Here is a 19,806-nt window from a genome sequence, read left to right as displayed (position 1 = left end):
CTGGGGGCAGCAGGGCCTGACGCTGTCTCTCCTCTCTTTCTGCAGCTCCCAGGCACTGAAGGAGCTGTGGGTGGCCACGCTGCTGGGGTAAGACGGGGGGGGGGGTGCTCCAGGAGAAGCTGGGCCCACGGGGGAACACAGCCCCCAGCTGGGGAAGGTGCCCCTGGGGCTGCAGGCAGCTCTCACGCACAGCTGCCTGACAAGAGACAAGAGACGGCTTGGGGCTCACCCAGCTCTCTCCCTCTCCCTTCCCGGTGCACAGGACACCAGAAGGACGCACGGGAGCCCGCGTCACCCGCCTAACATCCATCAAGCTCCTGGAGAAGGAGCTGAGCCGCCGCCACGCCGTGAGTGTCTCTCTGCTCTGGGCCCTGTCCCCAAGCACTGCTCCTGCAGCCGAGCAGCAGACCCATGGCTGCTCACCTTCTTCCCCTCCTTCTCTCCCGCCCAGTGGAGGACAGTGCGCGCCAGGAGCCTGGAGAGGCTGATGGAGGCACAGGCAGAGGTGAGAATGGCTGCCTTGCACCCATCTCTGGCTGTGCTGGGATGTGCAGCCAGTGGGGTGACCATGTGCAGGAGGGCGGGGGTTCCCACAGTACCACTCCGCAGCAGAGGGGGTTGGGGAGACACCAGGAACGCTGGTACGTACTGGCTGGCTGGCGGAGCTGGGACGAAACCTGCCGCACGGGGCAGAGAGCCTGGGAGGCCAGAGGGTCCCAGCTCTGCCATGCTCAGGCTGCTGGTGCCGGGGGGCAACTCGCCGCTGGCCCTTTCTGCTGCGGGGCTGCTCTCCAAGCGCAGCCCGATTCTTGGTTCTTGCAGGCTCATCCCAAGCAAGGGCCTGCGACGGCCCCATCTGCAAACGCAGGGGGACTTTGCCACGAGCCAGGTGAGTTTGGGAAAGAAAGGCAGCCTCCTGCAGTGGATTGAACTGTGCTCACTTGTCCCCTGAGTGTCGCCATGCAGGTTGGGCACCGCACGGGAGGACAGCACCTGGACTAGCAAGGACACCTGCTGGAGAGCGGCCGCTGCATGAGCTTCTGCAGGACACAGAGCCTCTGCGGCTGCCCACAGCTTGCAGGAGGGCAGGGCAAGGGCTGGGACAGGCTGTCCTGGTGGCACACCAGCTCTCGGCAGCCTCCAAGCCACAGCTGCTGGGCCAAAGCCACGGTTCCAGCTGCTGGCTCCCTGCCTGTCCTGCCGCACTACACAGCATCGCGCTGCGGGCAGGACAGAGCAGGGCAGGGCAGGCTCTGGGACCGCTGGCCTGGGGCTCTCCGTTGATGGCGTCTTACTCTGTTTTCCTTTGCAGCAGGAGGGAGCAGCAGCAGCAGCAGGAGGAGGATGGGGCTGCCCTGGCCCTTTGCTCTACGGCGCACCCCGGCCGCTGCCCAGGCACCAGGGCAGGCGGGCTCCGGCTGCAGCAGGGCGCTCTTTGGGCAGCCCCTGGCAGCCCTCTGTGGGGAGGACAACACGCTGCCCCGGCCCATCCAGGTAAGCCAGCCTGGACACGGGGTCCCCAGCCCCCCACTCAGTCCACAGGCAGCGTCCCCTGGCTCCAGGTACTGGGGAATTGGGCTCTCTGCCCATGGCTCACGCTTCTCTGCTCCCAGCCCCTTTGCAGGAGGACAGAGCCCAGCCTGGGGAAGAGCGCTGGCCATGGCCACCGCTGCTGCAGGGCAGCTCCTCAGCCAAGCCACTGTCCTGCATCTCTTGCAGGAGCTGCTGGCTGTCCTGCACCAGGAAGGACCGACGACGGAGGGGATATTCCGCAGAGCTGCCGGCGGCACAGAACTTCGGCAGCTACGCGAGGCCCTGGACCGCGGCACGGAAGTCGATGTGGGAAGCCAGCCTGCACTGCTGCTGGCCGTCATCTTGAAGGTGAGCGCTTCTGAGCTGCAGCTGGAGGAGCTCCTGGCTGGCCTGCAGCGTTCAAAGGCTCACCTGCAGCCCTTGGCATTGCAGGAATTCCTGCGAAGCATCCCCACCAAGCTCCTCGTCATCGACCTCTACGAGGACTGGATGGCAGCCATGGAGAGGGCCAGCAAGCAGGCCAAGGTGGAGGAGCTGAAAGCGTAAGTGTGGGCAGCCGCCGGCCTGTTGAGCAGGGACCGGGAGAGTTCTGGGACCTGCCTGCAAAGGCATGGGTTCCTCAGAAAGCTGTCTTTTCGGGCAGCTGCAAAGCTGTGCAACACGGCTGCTGGCTCCCACCCGCCTGGGGCCAGCTGCAGGGACGGCTGTGGGCACCCTCTGCTTCATCAGCCTTGTCTTCCTCTTCCCTCAGGGTGGCTGACAAGTTGCCTGTGGCCAATCTCCTCCTCCTGAAGCGGCTGATGGCCCTGCTGCAGCACATCGGCCACAACGCAGCCACCAGCAGAATGAGCTGCAGCAACCTGGCCATCTGCATCGGGCCCAACCTGCTGAGCCCACCCAACGAGGACCTGCTCCCGCTGCAGGCCATGCTGGCAGTGACCGAGAAGGTACGCCCTACCCAGCAGCCGGCTGCTGCCTTCCCGGCCCATCGGAGCTTGGCTGTTGAGAGGTCCCTGGCTGCCTCCTCCCTTGAGCCAGGGCTGGTGGGCTGGGTGCCTGGAAGAGCAACCCCCAGCCGCAGCCACCTGCGCAGACAAAGGGTCAGCAGTGGGAAAGGCTGCTTGACATGTCTGCAGGCACCTGGCTTGAGACCAAGGCTTTCATGTCTGCAGGTGAACGTGCTGGTGGAGTTCCTCATTGAAAACTGCGGGGACATCTTTGGGGGGGAGGTGGCCGGCCTCTCCCCTCCATCAGCCGAGGAGGTGCCAGCACCCATGGACAGGCGCACAGGTAGGAGGAGGGGCTGAGGCTTGTCACAGACACTGGGGCTCGGGATGCCAGAAACCTCAACGTTGAGGAGACAAGCGGTGTAGGGCTTGGCTGGGCTTTGCTTGAGATGTTCTTGACTTCCAAGAAGTCGCGCTGCTGCACGTGCTTTTGCTTTCCAGAGCTGCAGTGCGAAGAGCAAAGTGGCCCTGCAGGCACAGCAGACACCCAGCGTCCGGCAGAAGCCTTTCTGGATGCAGACGCCTCTCTGCTGGACATCGACAGAGGAGCTGGGGGAGACACAGGGGCAGGGCCCAAAGCGGCAGAGGTACGGCAGCTCCACAGACACTGGGACAACATGTCTCAAGTGGGACAGTAATTTCCCAGGAGGCCAAGCAGCCGCTGGGCCTCCTCCTGGCAGCCGCTCTCTTGTGCCTTTGGGGCTCCTCCTCTCCCCCCAGCGTGGTACGTGTTAAGGAAAACTGGAAAGGCTGTTTCTGGAATGCATTTCATGAAGTATGATCTGCTTCATCAAACAAAACATACCTACAAAACACCCACAAAAGGACAGAAGGGAGTAGCTGTCACCTTGAGAGGGCTTTTGCTCAGATCCTATTCCATCGCAGCTTCATCAAGTCTAGGCTGCAGTGGCTGGACTGTGCAAAATGTGCATGATGCAAACCAGCATCTCCTCTGTAGAGCTAAGATGGCAATTTGGCAGTCAGGCCCTCACTACCCCAGGCCCTTACTTGCCACCCGTTACCTCCCACGTTTCTGGTTTAGGCACCTCCAGATTTGCCTCCAGCCACCCCCGAGGGCACGGCAGAGTCCCCGGCATGCCTGCAACAACTGACCAGCCTGCCCCAGGAAACCAGGTAGGAAGAGCTCCCCTTGCCTGACCTGAGAGCTCACTGCAGGGGCTTGGGGCTTTCCCCCTCTCATCACGCTGTGGGATGGAAAGTTTTTCAGGATCCCACCAGGAAAAGGAAAACTCGAGACAAAGAAAGAGAAAAGAAATCTGGGCAGAGGAGAGGGACAGCACAGCAAAAATAAAACGGAGAAGAGAGGAAATGACTTTGCGGGCCCAAACCTGAGAAAATTCAGGAAGGTGCAGCACGTCAGGAAGGCCAGGTGCGTACCAGGCGCTGCTGCCCATCTTTCCCGAGTCTGAACACGGCCCTAAGTCAGCCCAGCTGGCTGGCAAGGGCCGGCGAGGGCTGGTGCTGAGCAGGGTTTGGGATGAGCCCCACGGCAGCTCCCCAGGGGCTCCCCATCGAGCCCTGCTGCGTGGCACAGGGGCACTGTCAGCATCCCTGCGCACGCACAGCTCCCTAGGGAGGTCACCCCTGGGGAGAAGGCCCCTAGTGGAGGCCAGCAAGAGCTCTCCCTTCTGGGCCATGAGGAATTCCTCAGAAACAGTGTCCTCCAAAGAAGGGGGAACCAAATCCTGCCTCTTCCTGCCTCTGGGGGCTTAGCAGAGCTTTCTGACTCTGTCGTTGCAGGTGCTGACTGACTTTCACCGGCTGAACCGCTGTGACTCCTGGGCCCTCGCAGCTGGTGTTGACAATAAAAGAATCTTTTCCCTCTCCTGACCGTGTCTGCCATCGTGTCTTCCGGAGTGGGGAGCTCTTGTGCTGGGAAGGACCCTCGGGGAGGAGTTTGGGATCATCCCTTGCCCCAGCACCCTTTCCAGCGGGCATCGGGGCTGAGTTGAGGAGCTTTAGGAGGAAAAGCAAAGCACAGAGCCACACAGGAGGGTGGGGTTGGAAGGGACCCGTGGAGGTCCTCTGGGCCAAGCCCTCTGCTCCAGCACGCTCATCTAGAGCAGGTTGCAGAGAACTGTGTGCCCTTGGCCTTTGAAGATCTGCAAGGACAGAGAGCCCACAACCTCCTCGGACAACCTTTGCCAGCATGGGACCACTCTGGGGGGGAACATTTGCCATTTCAATCTCTTCTTTCACTGTACCACATTCCAGAACAGCCATGACATGACCAGCTCAGGCTTGAAACCAAGTGCTGTGGCCGGCCTTCAGGGCCAGCAGGGACTGGGGGCCAGAGGGGAAGTGTTTTAGGGACGGATCGTGGGGGCCGGAGGGAGGGTTTGAGGGACGGATGCCGAGGAAGGCCTCATCCCTGCAGAGATGGCTCAGGCCCAGGGCCTGTCTTAAGGTTCAGTCTTAGTGTTAGGGCTTAAGGTTATATCTTAGGGTTAAGTCTTAGGCTTCATTCTTAGGGTTAGGTTTTAAGGTTAAGTCTTCAGGTTAAGTCTTAAAATTTATCTTAGGGATAAGTCTTTGGGTTAAGTCTTAATATTTAAGTGTTAAGGTTAAGTCTTTAGGTCAAGTCTTAAGGTTAAGTCTTAAAGTTAACTCTTAAGTTTAAGACTTATGGATTGAGTCTTGGGGTTAACTATAAAGTTTAATGCTTAAGTTTAAGTCTTAGGGTTAACCCTTAAGAGTTAAGTCTTGGGGATAAGTCTTAGGGATAACTCTTTGGGTTAAGTCTTAAAATTTAAGTCTTAGGGTTATGACTTTAGGGTCAAGTTTTAAGGTTATGTCTTAGGCTTAATTCTCAGGGTTAAGTCTTAAGGTTGAGCCTTAAGTTTAAGTCATAAGGTTAAGTCTTAGGGTGAAGTCTTAGGGTTAAATCATGAGTGTAAATCTTAAGGTTAAGTTTTAAGGTTAAATCTTTAAGGTTAAGTCTTGGGGTTAAGTCTTAATGGTACATCTTAAAGTTAAGTCTTAGCGAATGCTTAATAGTCTTAGGGTTAAATCTCAGGGTTAAGTCTCAAGGTAAAGTGTCAACGTTAAGTATCAGACTTAGGGTTAGGACATACCTAACAAAGGTTTAGGTAATGACTAGAAATTCAAAAACAGCCATGCTATTGCCCATGTTCCAGAAACACGTCTGTTCTGGCTGTTGCAAAGGCCCCAGCAATGTCCATAACTTACAGCCAATTAAATTCTTCTGTAAAAATTGTGTTAGGTTCCAATGAAGAATTAACAGGTCGTATGAAAAATGGTAAACAGCTTCTGAAGTGCTGCTTCTTTGTGTCTTGCAGATGAGTAATACTGCAGCATCACACTGAGGCCAATAAGGTGCTCCCCTTCCATCTTCCCAAGCTGGGAACTACTCTCTACAGGATAGTATCAAAGTATACGCACATTTTAAAGTTAGGATAAACACTCTGAATTATTAACAATTAATGTTTTGCTCATATTACAGCAGTTATCCAGCTAGAGAGCACAGTGTAAGGTTTACAACCACTATTTCACAAGAAAGTACATCTAAACATACCTTAATAAGCTGGGCCAGAGAAAGAGATGCGGAAGAGTCGCCAATCTATTCAGAAAAATTAAACACATGTTCAAGTTCTGCATACAATCAGAACATAGCAAGAGTTCACCCCTACTGCTGTATGAAAGCCTGCGCTATAGCCTCTGAGCATCACTGAAAGAGCCACCTCCAAGCCAGTGGAATTTGTATTTGTTCAAAACAAAGTCCAAACCTTAAACAGCTTTACGTAGGCCTACGTTGTTAATGGGAAGAAACTAAAGTAACCAACCCCTCTTGAGATCAATCTATCGCTCAGGATACCTCAGAGGGGGACCCTTGCCAAATGCTCACAACTGCTTAAAAGACGGAGGGTTAAGGAAGCTGTCCATTTTCAGCTCAAAAGGATCTAAAAAAAATATTTCCGTTTATTTGAGAAGGAAGTGTCACTACAGGAAACATTGCCAGTGCAGTTTATAAATTAATCAGTTAATAGCTCAACATTTTCTAAATGCACACAGGCACGGTTCATGAGCGCAGCATAGTTTTTGCGCTGTCTTTCATTTACTTTCATTAGACCCCAAGTTCATGAATTTCTAGGTTAAGTTATCCTAAGAGCTTACAAAGTGATCAGATCCCGTGACCTAGAGCTCGTGTAATGCCTCACACCATTCGAGTGAAGAAAAAGCAGTTATACTTACAGATGAAAACCAAACACCACCACAAAGTAATGTTTGTACTATGAGGGCTATTTTGAAATGCATTGTTGCACGTAGCATTCCACCCAAGGGCCAAATGGAGATCTAGGCCATCACTAGTCAAGTATCTCCTCGCGTTACTTATTCATGTCTTAGCAGCAGAACGACAGTGTTTTCTGAACTGAAGAAAAATGCTGCCCCTTTTCCAAATGTAAATTCAAAGTGGTGGTGTACTGAAGGGTGGCACCAAGTTCAGTGGTGCAAACCTTGAACCTGCAAGCTCTAAAAATGAGCCCACATTATCTGTACAACACACAGTCATACAAGAAATGTTCTAGCCTATTCAGTACGAAATGCAATGCGTTACTAGGCACAAATACCACTGCTCACATTAGCACCGTGCAAAAGTTGGCATTGCTCAGTTTTCACTATGCTGAATCAAATACATTGGATTTACAGCATACACTGTGTTTCACTGGAAAGTATGTTTTTATATATATATTACAAATATTATATATAAAACATTTATATTTTATATATATAAAAGAATTAGTACAAGGCTACATTTCTTAGGCTTAGGTGCAGCATGCAGAAAAAAGTTTCAGCTTGTGTTTTTACATACCTCTTTTGATGTTCTACTCGCTGGCTCAGTTTGACTTCTAGAAGAAGAAAGATGATCAGAACTTAAAATAAAGCACTCGTAACCAACATAAAGCCGTGAAAACAGTTTATAAAACCTGAGCACCAAAACACCGTGTTCTGATAGTCTTATGAATATGGAAATTTATTTCTATACATAAAGTGTGCTCTCCTGGTACATTCAGTGCAACTGAAATAAAACCCCAAATCCCATTCCTTCTTTGTCCCCAATTACTCTAAGATACAGAATACAGCAGTGCAAGAAGAAGTCCTCACATATTTTCTTTCTTCTCTCTAAGTCTCAAAACGATGAAGACTGTGCTACACTTTTCTGTTCTTAAATAGTCAGCCATCCAAATATGAAGGCACCTTCAGGCAATCTGTATAGCCCCACTATCACAAACAGGTACCAGATAGAGCACTTTGGTTTCTACACTCCCCTGACAAAACAAGAACAGGTGTCTGTAGAAAAGTGCTTCTTTGTGGAGGCCCAAGCACTGTGTTCAGGTACCCACCATCCTCTAGCCTAAAGTGACTACCAATAGCAGTAGAAACATCACCTGAAAGCAGTTCCAAGGATTTTCTGTGGTCGAGGAGGCCTGTGTTAAAAAAATAAGGAAAAAAGCCTGGATTACCAGAATTTGCTTTAAGATCATCTTGAACATGCTACAATATTTTAGGAAACACTTATGGCACACAAGCCCTTGCCGAGATTCCACATACTCATTGGTCTGTACCTGCATGCTACTCATGAATCACACATGCAACCGTCCATCAGTTAACAAACAATTCATACATCATCCAAAGCGTCCCACGAGCAGAGGCAACCCAAAGGCTGCTGTGCAAGTCCTGCACAAATAGAAAGGCTCATACTTCCTGCCACTGCTACACCACCACCAGGCTCGCAAGTACAGCCACGTACCTCCTGAACATGAGGAAGTGCGAGGAAACGCTTTAGATTACCACACCATGGTTTCTCCATCCACTTGCCTTGAGGAAGATACTACAAGGTGACTAACGCATTTCTGAAGGCCTCTCCACCGTGACACCATGCGTTCATCATTCCCAAACACTAACGACTCTACCAGTTGTTTCCACAATGTTTCCAGCTGAAGGAAGAGAAAGCTAACCTGCCCGATCCATTTGCAACTTTAGGAGAGCAGCGGCATACATCCCTGATCCCCACGGGCAGGTATTTCTTGGATCTTTGATGCTAGGGGCACCTAGCCTCTCATTTTAGGGCAGCATTCCAACACCAGGAGAGGGTGCCATCCAACCAGAAACCGAGGCGATATTGACAAGACAGCACTAAGCATCCCCATCTAAATTAACCCCCCAAACCAGGCCATGTTTAGAAGCACAGTGCTGTGGCATCCAGAAAGCCTTGGCAGCGCCTGAAAGCACTGCAACACCACTGCAGTAATATGCCCAAAGCTTACAGGAGAGCCACATAAATTCAGGGGGTTTTGCTTGCAGATGCTTCATGGGTACTAGGATGCTGCGGTACTGTTTGTTTGAGACACGCTGTAACTCGCCAGTACACTTTATGTATTGAGAACTAACATTAGAAAGACATGGCAAAACCACAAGTCAATAATATCTACTAATGGTGGAGGAGAGGTCTGTCTTGAAGAAGCCTTGAAAACATGACCATTCAAACCATGCTGATGCAGCTGATACAGAACTGGACTGGACGAATACATCGATGACGGCGATAATGCTGTAGTCAGGCTTACATTTGAGTATCTGCAATTGTAATCAGATTCTCTGTCCTCCATAAATCTGAGGAATACAGCAGTAATACCTGGAGCACAGAGAGCAGCTTAGGCTGAAAACAAACTTAGAAAGGTAACTACTAACATTTGGGAATGTGCTCAACTGCTTTCTGAGCTTCAGGTTTGGAAAAGATCAACTGTTCCTTCACCGTCCTGGCACAAAAGGCAATACGCTTTAGGATGTTGTTCTTTTTCTCTTGCCCGACATAGACATTGTCTTTAGGAATCTAATAGGAAGCACTTAAGAATGAAACTTCTTGTTTGCATGGTTTGCCAGCTGGCCACTCTCAGTCCTTCCTCTGGAGACAGCATGCAGCCCACACACACACACCCCCCTTTGGGGTGTAAGAATACCCTGCCCCCCTCCCCCAGACAAAGGAAGCAGTCAAACACGGAGACTCGGACTGCTGGCAGATGGGAACAAATCACCGGTTCACACTGCAATGTGTCTCTCCGTTTACTCTAAAAGCACTAAAAGCAAAAGCATACAATAAGGAATCTCTCTGCATAGAGAAACAGGATGGAGAACTTGACTCTCAGAAAAACCAAGCCCAAGAACAAACCCAATTCAAACGTCTGAACAGTTACCACTGTTGGAGCTTGAATGCCACGTCCCAGCAGGCTGAAAAATCTAAGTCTGCTTTGGGACAGACACCTTCAAATCTGCCCTGTCACAACACAATTTAACAGCAGCTTTAACAAGAAAGATACAACCTGAATGCCTCCGTAAACTAACCGCCACAAAGAAGGTGAACGCACTGAAACCCCTCCCAAAGAACACAACGTGTTATGGCTACTTACCCAAGGTCTGTTTTGCCGGTAGCTTTAACTCCTCTGACGGGGACTCCCCTAACAGTTACCGATGAGTTCCCCGGAATCAGGGCATTATCATCTGTGTATTCTGGAAACAACATCAATACAGAGAAAGCATCAGTCAGTTTGTAAGAGTGATATTGACATGTCGTGACGTAGCACTTCAGGGAATCCCTTTACAGATACAAACCCAACATTTTACACACAGCGTCATGCTTTTATCGTCTCAGGTTACCTTTCCAGAAATCTTCAGGTCTGATAGTCAAACACAAGCAGCAAAATCTTTTCCATTTTTTTGGAATCGTTTCAATGCCAACAGCAAAATGGTCTCTAAAGTCACTAAAGCAGAGTCTGCTAAAGCATGAGGTTCTTTCCTGATCTCACTTACATTGCTTTTGCTCCTGTTAGCTTACAAAACCCTAGAACATGTCTCTATAACAGCGAGCACGGAAGAGGACACCCCCACCCTGCCTCCCACCTTTTCAAACACATCCCAACCATCCATTTTGCCTTCCCACCATCTTCAAAGAGAGTCCACCATCTCTTTCTTTTTTTTTCCCCCAGTGATGTTTAAAATCCTGTTTACTTTAAGCTTCTATTAGCGTTGCTGCTATTAAGAGATTTCCGTGATCACGCGGCCCCGAAAAATCTGAACAAGTTGGCCATCTTCACTCAAGGTTCACTGAAGGGTCTTTCCAAGATCACGTCACCATTTAGTCAGGACTCCTGCACCAAGTTATAAAACCCACGACCGTATCTCCACAGGGAAGATCTCCGAGAACCCCCTTTAGGCAGAACATCCTGGCCGAGTTCTTTCCTTCATCTTCTGAAGGTGACTTTAAGCACGTAGAGGCTGTTCAATAAAAACGGAAATTCACGGTTATGTGTAAAACCCCAAAATCTCGCATACATGTGTATGACACTGAAATGTATTCCTTAGCTTTGCTCTGACAACCACTGGGGGATTTTTGCCTTTTCACAGGGAAGACACCCTTACAGAAGTTCCACTAAGTATCTGTGTCACAACCTGTACATCTGCCTCTACCTGCATGTCTATCTCTACCGCCGTATGACACGCGATCCCGTAACACCCCCAAGACCCCTAACACCGTGCTGTTAAGTCTCCTCACAGATACTCTCCTGAACATAGTTTACCTATCTGCAGGTAAACAGCGTGCTTAGGTCCAACCACTTGAAAGGCTAGGGCCAAAGTTACAGTTACCGCAGCAGACATGTTATTCTGTTTAAGTTTTAATACATCAAACAGGAAGAGGGAAAAAACCTATGAGTACACATTGTAAAGAAAAGACTGTTGTGAGAATGTCACAGAACCACAGGAAAAAAAAAAGAAAAAAACCAAAACAAAACACCCGATAAAATTTGAATGTTTAAGGAATGGCAACGGTTTCCAAGTCTTTTTATTTCTGTCATATCCCAAAGTCTTTAATCACATGCAAGCTTTGCCAGATGGTAGATTACCAAACTGAAACAGCACGCTAAGTAATACGAAACCATTACCGTCTCTGAGAATCAAGCACCATTTCTGAGATTCAAAAGAACTTAGGGCTTCTCGAAGAACATTTCTAGGTATATTCACCATAAGTGATCTGCCATAAAACTTCAGTATTGCCCTGACACCGTTTAACACGCAGTACCAGGAAAAAAATGCACCGTTTGAAAGAAACGAAGAAATGATGCTCAATAACATCTGAATGAAAATGTCTTTGGTGTAGCAAAGAAGCTGTATTAGCAAGAAATGCCAAGTATACTTGAGACAGAACACCCGTCTACAAGATGGCTTTCCAGGGTCTGCATAGATTCTCACTCACAGATACACTCTTGATCCAAAACGTTGCTACTGAGCAGTTTCTGCAGCAGCCAAGCGCCACTTTGGCAATGCGGTGGAGTAAAAGTAGTTGAAGACAAATTTCAGTCACCAAACCCACTTTTTTCCCCTTCCAATTAGCCATCCACTCCTTTTCTATCACGTTCAGCCTTCTCTGCCGGGTTTCAAAGAAATCTGGCAGGTTTGTGATTACAAGGCATTGTCCCACATTTCCTTATCGTTTTACCTAGAAGGGTTCCCAGAAACCAAACCTCTTCCACGCGCGGTGCCGCACATCGACCCCGTACGCTGCTGTGCCTGGCTGCGCACACAGCCCTCACGCCAGCTGCCAGCGCACAACCACGGAAGAGCAGCTCTGAGGCCCCAGCACGAGTCACCGCTGCCGGCCGCGGCCCAATCGCCTCACTGGCCACCTGCGCCACCGCCAGCCGGCCGGTCCCCGCATCCCGCGCCCGCCGCCCCCACGCGCCTTCCATGGTCTAGGCGTTGGTGACCTGCAGGTCGCAGTGAGTCGCCTTCAGCCTCTCGCGGCCTGATCTGGCGCCTGAGGTCCTGTCACCGCCAGGCTTTCAATACCTGCTCTCCCCTCCTGTCACCCCCCAGGCTGTCCCCAGCAGCTGTCCTCTCCTGTACCCCCCCCCCCAGGCCTGTCCCCACCTACTGTCCCCTCCTGTCACCCTCCAGGCTGCCATTGCCTGCTGTCCCCTCCTGTCACCCCCGGGCTGTCACTACCTGGTGGCATAAGCTACATAAGATAACAAGACAATAAGAAAAAAAAAAACCAAACCGAAAACCTGCTTTGGTGAACACCAAAACACCCATGACTTTCTCAGGCTCTTCACTACCCCACATGTGAGTCAAGGGACAGGGTCTCCCACAGGCTCTTTTGCGGGCACTTCCTGAAGACACCCCCACCCCCCAACCCCCACCCCACCCTGCTTTTCTACAAGTGCACAAAGAGGTTAAGAAGAGTTTCATGTCTAAGTTAAAGGAGGCAGTTTCTGAAATTAGCATAGGTGAAAAAAGCAAGGTGGTGTATTCATGGATTTTCTCCTCTGCAAAGCCATGAAGAAAACATGAACCGCACTCCCCAAAGGCAAAGGAGCAAACTGAGGGAGAGCAGCTCACTGGCGCCTTTCAGAGCTTCAACAGTCTGGAGAAACGGGAAAAAAACCCATGCAAAGATAAAGAGCAGCCAAGATGCACTTTTATAAAATGCACATTGGGGCCTGTTCCAGATCTCAGAATGACTTTCAGTATTGCTTTGCATGACTATTAGACCAAGGCCTAAAGTGGCGTGATAGCTTCTGCTTGCCGGGGCACGGTAAGATCACTCAAACGAGCGACAAGGTAACAAGTAAACACCAGAGGCAATAGCGGAGCTTACCGTTTCCCTCCACTGGTGACCAGCTGTACATAAACCAGCTTAACCAGCCTCCCTAAGGGTGGCTCTAAAGTCGCTGAAAAGGAAAAAAAAGAAGGTAAGTGCTTAGCCTGAAATGCAAAGGCACCATCTTGGCTCCCAGGCAGGTGGCACAGATGGCCCAACAGGGTCATGTGCCCACCTTCTAGGGAAGATAAAAAAAGCGCAGGACGTCTTAGTGGGGTGGGTTTGTTGCATCCTTTCCGTTTGCTGAAAGCCTGAGGAAGGATGTATTCCACGGTAGGACCGGTGGCACTTTAGACCTGAGGTTAAAAAAGTGCTGCACTTCAGTGACGCTCCCCAAGCTGCTTTCACCACCAAACAGAAAAAGATTTGCTTTCTCCAGTATGGTGGGAATGATACCATAAAGTCGGTCAGGGAGAAAAACCCTCTAAGACTTGCTTGCAAGTTTCAGAAGGCCGGCATTCTTTATGGCAGTGCTGGGAGCACGGGGGAATGTTTCCTCTGAGCGTGCTCACCCAGTTCCTCGAGGGTACGCACCATGGACAGCAGAGCACTTGCACACTCATAGCGCATTACACATGCATTTTCAGTCAGGCACGGGATGGGTTACAAGTTGCTTGCTTTAATGCAAACGAGCACACACCCTCAGACAGCACTGCTGAGGTTTTTTACTAGCTCCCCGTGCTCCCCAAGCGGGGCCTTGCCCTCTCTCGGGGGGCTATCTGAGTCAGAGGTCACGATCTCCCCCCACAACAATTACCTTTGTCCGAATTCCAACCAACATTCTGCGGATCGCAGCACTCTTATCGGCTTGTCTCCTCCTGCGACCACAACGTCCTCACCCAGAGGCTCTTTCTGCATCACTGAAGAGAACGCCGATCTTTTCCCCATCCATTCTTTGTTCCCCATCCTTCTCAAGGCTGACTCCCTGCATGAGAGGTCCCTTAATTCGTCACTTCTAACAGCTTTAGAGAGTCAGCTTGGCCTAACCTTTGTGCGCAGGTGTGTTTAACGTAGAGCTACACAGCAAATCAGAGCGTGGTAACCGGGGAGCTCAGACATCTTGTCCCTTTGCCGAGCCAGCAGCCTTCCCTTAACAGAATCCCTGGACATAAACGTATACACAGTGGAATCTATACAGTGGCATCAAACGTCCCGCCAGACACCACAACCTCTGTCCCTGGCATGGCCCAACTGCCCAGCACCACCAGACCACTCTGGCCCAAACACCATAAGGCAATGGTTCCCACCTGACAACAGCAAGTCGAGGAACATTTTTTTTTTTTTCCTAAATAGAGAGAGTTTTACTTCGTATGCTGCCGACTACATCAAATTATGTTTTGCTGGCTGACTGGATAGACAGCAAAGCTGAACTCCACATCAAATATAATCAAATCTATCAAGTATATCACATAATGGAATATATCAAATGCAGTTTCTTATATTGCAATAAAAGAAAATAGCATGCAATATGATAAAAGGAACCAGTGGCAGTTACTGTGAGCGATATGATAAAAGAGCAACAGGAGCGAAGCATCCATTTGTTATCCCAAAGTGTTAACGTGACTAAGGAAAGGAGACATCACCAATTAACACCCCAACAACACCCAGGCCCACCCTTCGGCTGGGAGCCCCCTTGCAGCCAGTGCCAGGAGTCCCTCGGGAGCTGGGAAATTCCCCTGGAGAAGGTACCAGGAAGGAATTCTCTTGCTGCTTCCCACCGTGCATGGTAGCCATGTGAGGCACAGCACAAGAGTTCTGCTCCCTGCTTTCTCTGGTGAGAAAATTGACACAGCACTTTTGAACTCATGGCCTGGGAAACCATGAACCAAAAAACATGGCCTGGGGAAGTGCAGGGCTGCTCCCCTGGAGAGGGTTCCAGAAGGAATTTTATTGCTACTTCTCACCATGTCCTTGCAGCCACGTCAGGCACAGCAGAGAAGTTGTGCACCCTGCTCTCTGTGGGGAGAAACTGGACACCTTTACACTGGCAATAATGCACAGCCCAAAAAACTCACCTTGACAAAGTGCAGCCCTGCTCCCCTGGAGAAGGTGGCAGGAAGGAATTCTCTTGCTGCTTCTCACCCTGCCCTGGCAGCCATGTCAGGCACAGCACAAATGTTCTGCTCCCTGCTTTCTGTGGTCAGAAAATGGACCCCTCACCTTTGAAATTGCGCAGAGCCCAAAAACCTCACCTTGGCAAACTGCAGCACTGCTCCCCTGGAGAAGGTGGCAGGAAGGAATTCTCTTGCTGCTTCTCACCCTGCCCTGGCAGCCATGTCAGGCACAGCACAAAAGTGCTGCTCCCTGCTTTCCGTGGTGAGCAAAAATTAATCCCTCAGCGGTGCAGTCGTTAAGATCCAAAAAAAGTCCCTTTGGCAAAGTACAGCACTCCTCCCATAAAGAAGGTTCCAGGAAGGAATTCTCTTGCTGTTCTCACCCTGCCCTGGCAGCCATGTGAGGCACAGCACAAAAGTTCACCTCCCTACTTCCTGTGGTGAGAAATTTGACCCAAACATTTTGCACTCATGCAGAACCAGTGCTCACTTTGTGAAAGGGCAGCACTGCTCCCCTGGAGAAGGGGCCAGGAAGGAATCCTCTTGCTGTTTCTCACCCTGCCCTGGCACCCATGTGAGGAACAGCACAGCACAAAAGTTCTGCTCCCTGCTTTCTGTGGTGAGCAAAATTGACCCTTCAGAGCTGCAGACCTTAAGAGCCAAAAAAAAATACATCTTGGGAAAGGGCAGCACTGTTCCCCTGGAGCAGGTGCCAGGAAGGAATTTTCTTGCTGTTTCTCACTCTGTCCTTGCAGCCATGTGAGGCACAGCACAAATGTTCTGCTCCCTAATAGCTGTGTTCTGAAAATGAACCCCTCACATTTGCAATCGTATAGAGCCAAAAAACCCCTCACCTTGACAAGTGCAGCACTGCTCCCCTGGAGAAGGTTCCAGGAAGAAACTCACTTGCTGTTTCTCACCATGCCCTGGCCGCCATGTGAGGCACAGCAGAAAAGTGCTGCTCCCTGCTTTCTAAAGTTGGCAAAATTGACCATTTATAGTTCTACTCATGTAGAGACAGGACTTTCTTATTCAAAAGCAAAACCCAAAAAGCCACGTAGCCGTGGGAAACCCTTTATCCTTCCGTGTGGCTGGTGACTTCCCATGGCTCTTCCGCAAGGCAGGAGAAACAACCATGAATTTGGAAGCCCACGTAAATTCAAGTACACTTAGTCCTCTGACAGTCACTACTTATGGGCCAGCAGTCCTCTCACCCCTCCACAGATCTGCCTCTTAGTCCTCTAGCAGTCATCCTCCATGGAGGGACCACAAGTCCTCCATACCTACCTACCAACTCACCAGAAATGAGTCAGACCACACCAGAAGTGACACTGCCTGACCTGCAGGAGATATACTAGGCCTGTAACGATGGTTTCAAGACAGAAAAAAACACCACCGTCCACCAGCACAGCAGAAAAACAACCAGAAGAAACTTGGTACACAAACCAGAGGCCCCCATGCAAACCCTACAAAGGCAAAATAGCTGAAAAAAGGCACTCTCCACAAAAAAAAAAAATCACCACACAGAACACATGATAAAAATGCCATAACCCCAGGAACACAGGGCCAACAAACACAGGTTCTGTCCATAACAATAACACACTTTGACACTAACTCGCCTGACCTCTGGCATACCATAACCTTGTTGCCCCCAAACCACAGCACACTGTAGCCCTAAGGCAACACAAAATGGAACGCAAAGTCCCTGAAGATCTCCGCCAGGGCAAAAGCAAAGCACAGAGCCACACGGGAGGGTGGGGTTGGAAGGGACCCGTGGAGGTCCTCTGGGCCAAGCCCTCTGCTCCATCACGCTCACCTAGAGCAGGTCGCAGAGAAATGTGTGCCCTTGGCCTTTGAAGATCTGCAAGGACAGAGGCTGCACACCCTCCTTGGACAACCTCTGCCAGCATTTGACCGCTCTGGGGGGGAAAATTTGCCATTTCTATCTCTCATTTCACTGTACCACATTCCAGAACAGCCATGACATTACAAGCTCAGGCTTGAAAGCCAGTGCTGTGGCTGGCCTGAAATTCTGTCCCCGTATTTTTCATCCACTGGTAGCTAAAGGAGGACAAACAAGGATTTCTTTCAAAGGAGAACTTCTCTTTTCCTCTGTCCTACTTCTCTACCAGTGATCTGGATTCTGAGTGCTGTGCCACTGTCCTAATGGCCTGGAGAGGGATACTTCTTGTAGGACAGGGAGGAGGTGACAGTGGAGATCATCAGGCTGGGGAAGCTGAAGGAAAACGCAAGCAACTGGAGTTGCCTGGAGCAAGAGTGGCCAGCTTCAGAGCTAGGTCACCTCGTGTCCTCAGCTCCCATGCAGGAGCTGAACCACACACATGGACTGCAAAGCAGTGTGGCCCATAGAAAAAAATCTGCTTTTGGCTCGGGATCGCCCAGGGGCATTTAACTGCAATTCCGCCCTTGTCAGCAGGAAGGAAACATGCCCTGCAAGCACACACTGAGGCATGACACCTTCACCGGGGCTAAAGGGTACCTCAGGAGACCAACATGGGACCCCCCAGGGGCACCTGGATTGCTGGCTGGAGGATGGGTAGGTCAAAGGACCCTGATGGGAGCCCTGCAGGCTCCATACATTGGACCAACGGGCACCTTCCCTTGTCACACAGAGCATCCTCTCGGATGCTCTGGACAGTTTCTGGTAGATCTCTGGAGAAGAGCTTCCCCCCAGCCCTCTCCCATGGGCTTGCTCACCCCCGGTGCCCTTCCCAAGCACAGCCCCAGCAGGTGGATGCAACCGGCGTTGCAGGGAAGAGCAAGCAGCAGGCACACAGTCAGCACTGCAGGAAAGCTGGGACCCCAGACACCCACCCAGCCTCCCCAATCCCAGCCTGGCCCACAAGAGTGCCTTTATATCCCTTTCCCAGAAGTGCTGAATTCCCCTTCCAGCATTAGCCACTGGACCCACGCTGCTTCTTGCTGCAGTGTACAACAGCCAGCAGAGAACTTGCTACATGTCTCTGATGTCCTGCATTTTTCCTGAAAAGGGCGGGTGTGTAACTCTCTGCATCGCTTCTATTTGAAGCAAGGCATTGCTTAGGGTCAACAGTGAAACCAGACACGGGCCATCAAAAGCTGGCTACGGGTCCCTTCTTTGCCATGGTCATGGCCTACCCCACAAACTCGCCCCTGGCCGTGTTGGCCACCGGCTGGGTGAAGGTCATGGCTAACAGGGCAGGGGCTCCCGGGTGGTGCTCATCCAGCCCTGATCGCCAAGGGTGAAGCCTTAACACCCAGGTGGGATAAAGCCTTCCCAAGCAAGGGTGGTGCTCCAGGGGCACCACAATTCCTGCCGAAGCTCACCACACCTTTCATTTCCCTGTGGCGCCTGGCAGGACCCGAGCGGCTCTTTACTGCTGCTAGTCCCCCCGTCTTTTGGTAAAAATGGAAGTTTTTCCTCCCGGTGGGCCTGCTCCAATTCCAGCGCCTTGGGGCCTGAGGCCTAGCACGGCCTGTGTGCCAGAGGCCTTCCAACGGCTAGGCCGGCCTCCACCAAGAGGAGTCTGCCTCTAGCCACAATGGTCATCTCTAGGAAAAACAGCTTCTTTTATTGAGCGGGACCCTGTCAAAAAGCCAGGTGAAAGCGCTGGCCGCAGGCGCAGGGAGGTGGCCCTTGCCCCCTGCCCTGTCCTGCTCGGGGCTCCCCCGGGCAAGGCAGGGCCGGCCATGCTGGAGAGGGCCCCAGCCCCGCCCCCGCAGGCCCCGCCCACTTTCCGTTGGGCTCAGACCGTTGGTCACGGGGAGCCCACGGCCACCACAGGCAGCAGGGCAGAGCTGTGCTGGCACGCAGCGGCGCTGGCAGGAGGCAGCCTCTGGCCCAGCAGCGCTGCCACAGCACCAGCACCCCGCTTCCCAGCCTCCCCGTCGCCGGCTGGGCCCCCTCCTCGCTGCACGGCCAGGGCCCTCCTCTCCCGGGCAGGATGGGCCAGGCCAGCTGCTGCTGCAGCTCCAGGTGGGCTCCCCCAGGGCTCGGGGACACGCGGGCACAGCTGGGCCACGCAGCACTGACGTTGCTCATGCCCGCCGCTCTCTGCTCTGCAGGGAGGCTCTCAGCGACGCCGAGCCGGTGCTGAGCGCAGACGTGCGGCTGACCCGGGGCCGCAAGAGGAGCGAGAGGCGCCTGCTCCTCCTCCACAAGGAACTGGTGGTCGCCAAGTTGCAGTAAGACCCTCAGAGCCCAGATCCTTCCCCCCAGCCCCGGCCCAGGGACACCCTGGCACCAGCCCCAGGCCCCGGCCCCTCGGTGCTGGAGGCACCAATGTCCGTCCCAAGGGCAGGTGGGGGACAGGGCTCTGCGCGTGGGGACCCAGCCCAAGGAGCCCCCCTCCAGCTCAGGGCCGGCTTCTGCTCTCTGCAGACATGGCACCAGCCTGCGCCCACAGCTCTGCCTGGCCCTGGACCAGCTGTGGGTGCTCAGCAGCGGGAAGGAGGCTGCGGGGCAGGAGGGACAGGAGGAGGAGGAGCAAGGCACCGATGAGGACAGCACCTCTGTCAT

At 51.9% G+C, this 19,806-nt stretch overlaps 1 protein-coding gene across 1 annotated transcript; it reads left to right on the top strand.

Moving 5' to 3' along the window:
- The first annotated feature begins 1,344 nt into the window (after nt 1-1,344).
- On the top strand, nt 1,345-19,476 carry LOC129735167 (T-cell activation Rho GTPase-activating protein-like). Its single transcript, XM_055700527.1, has 6 exons — nt 1,345-1,494; nt 1,720-1,881; nt 1,966-2,075; nt 2,285-2,420; nt 17,725-17,783; nt 19,353-19,476. Exons 1-6 carry the CDS (start codon nt 1,345-1,347, stop codon nt 19,474-19,476), a joined length of 741 nt encoding a protein of 246 aa, XP_055556502.1.
- The last annotated feature ends 330 nt before the right edge of the window (nt 19,477-19,806 follow it).

This window comes from Falco cherrug, unplaced genomic scaffold, assembly GCF_023634085.1.
Source record: "Falco cherrug isolate bFalChe1 unplaced genomic scaffold, bFalChe1.pri scaffold_44, whole genome shotgun sequence".
Taxonomy (NCBI): Eukaryota; Metazoa; Chordata; class Aves; order Falconiformes; family Falconidae; genus Falco; species Falco cherrug.
Note: the sequence above shows the minus strand (reverse complement) of the source record. Positions and strands in the feature narration are given on the sequence as shown.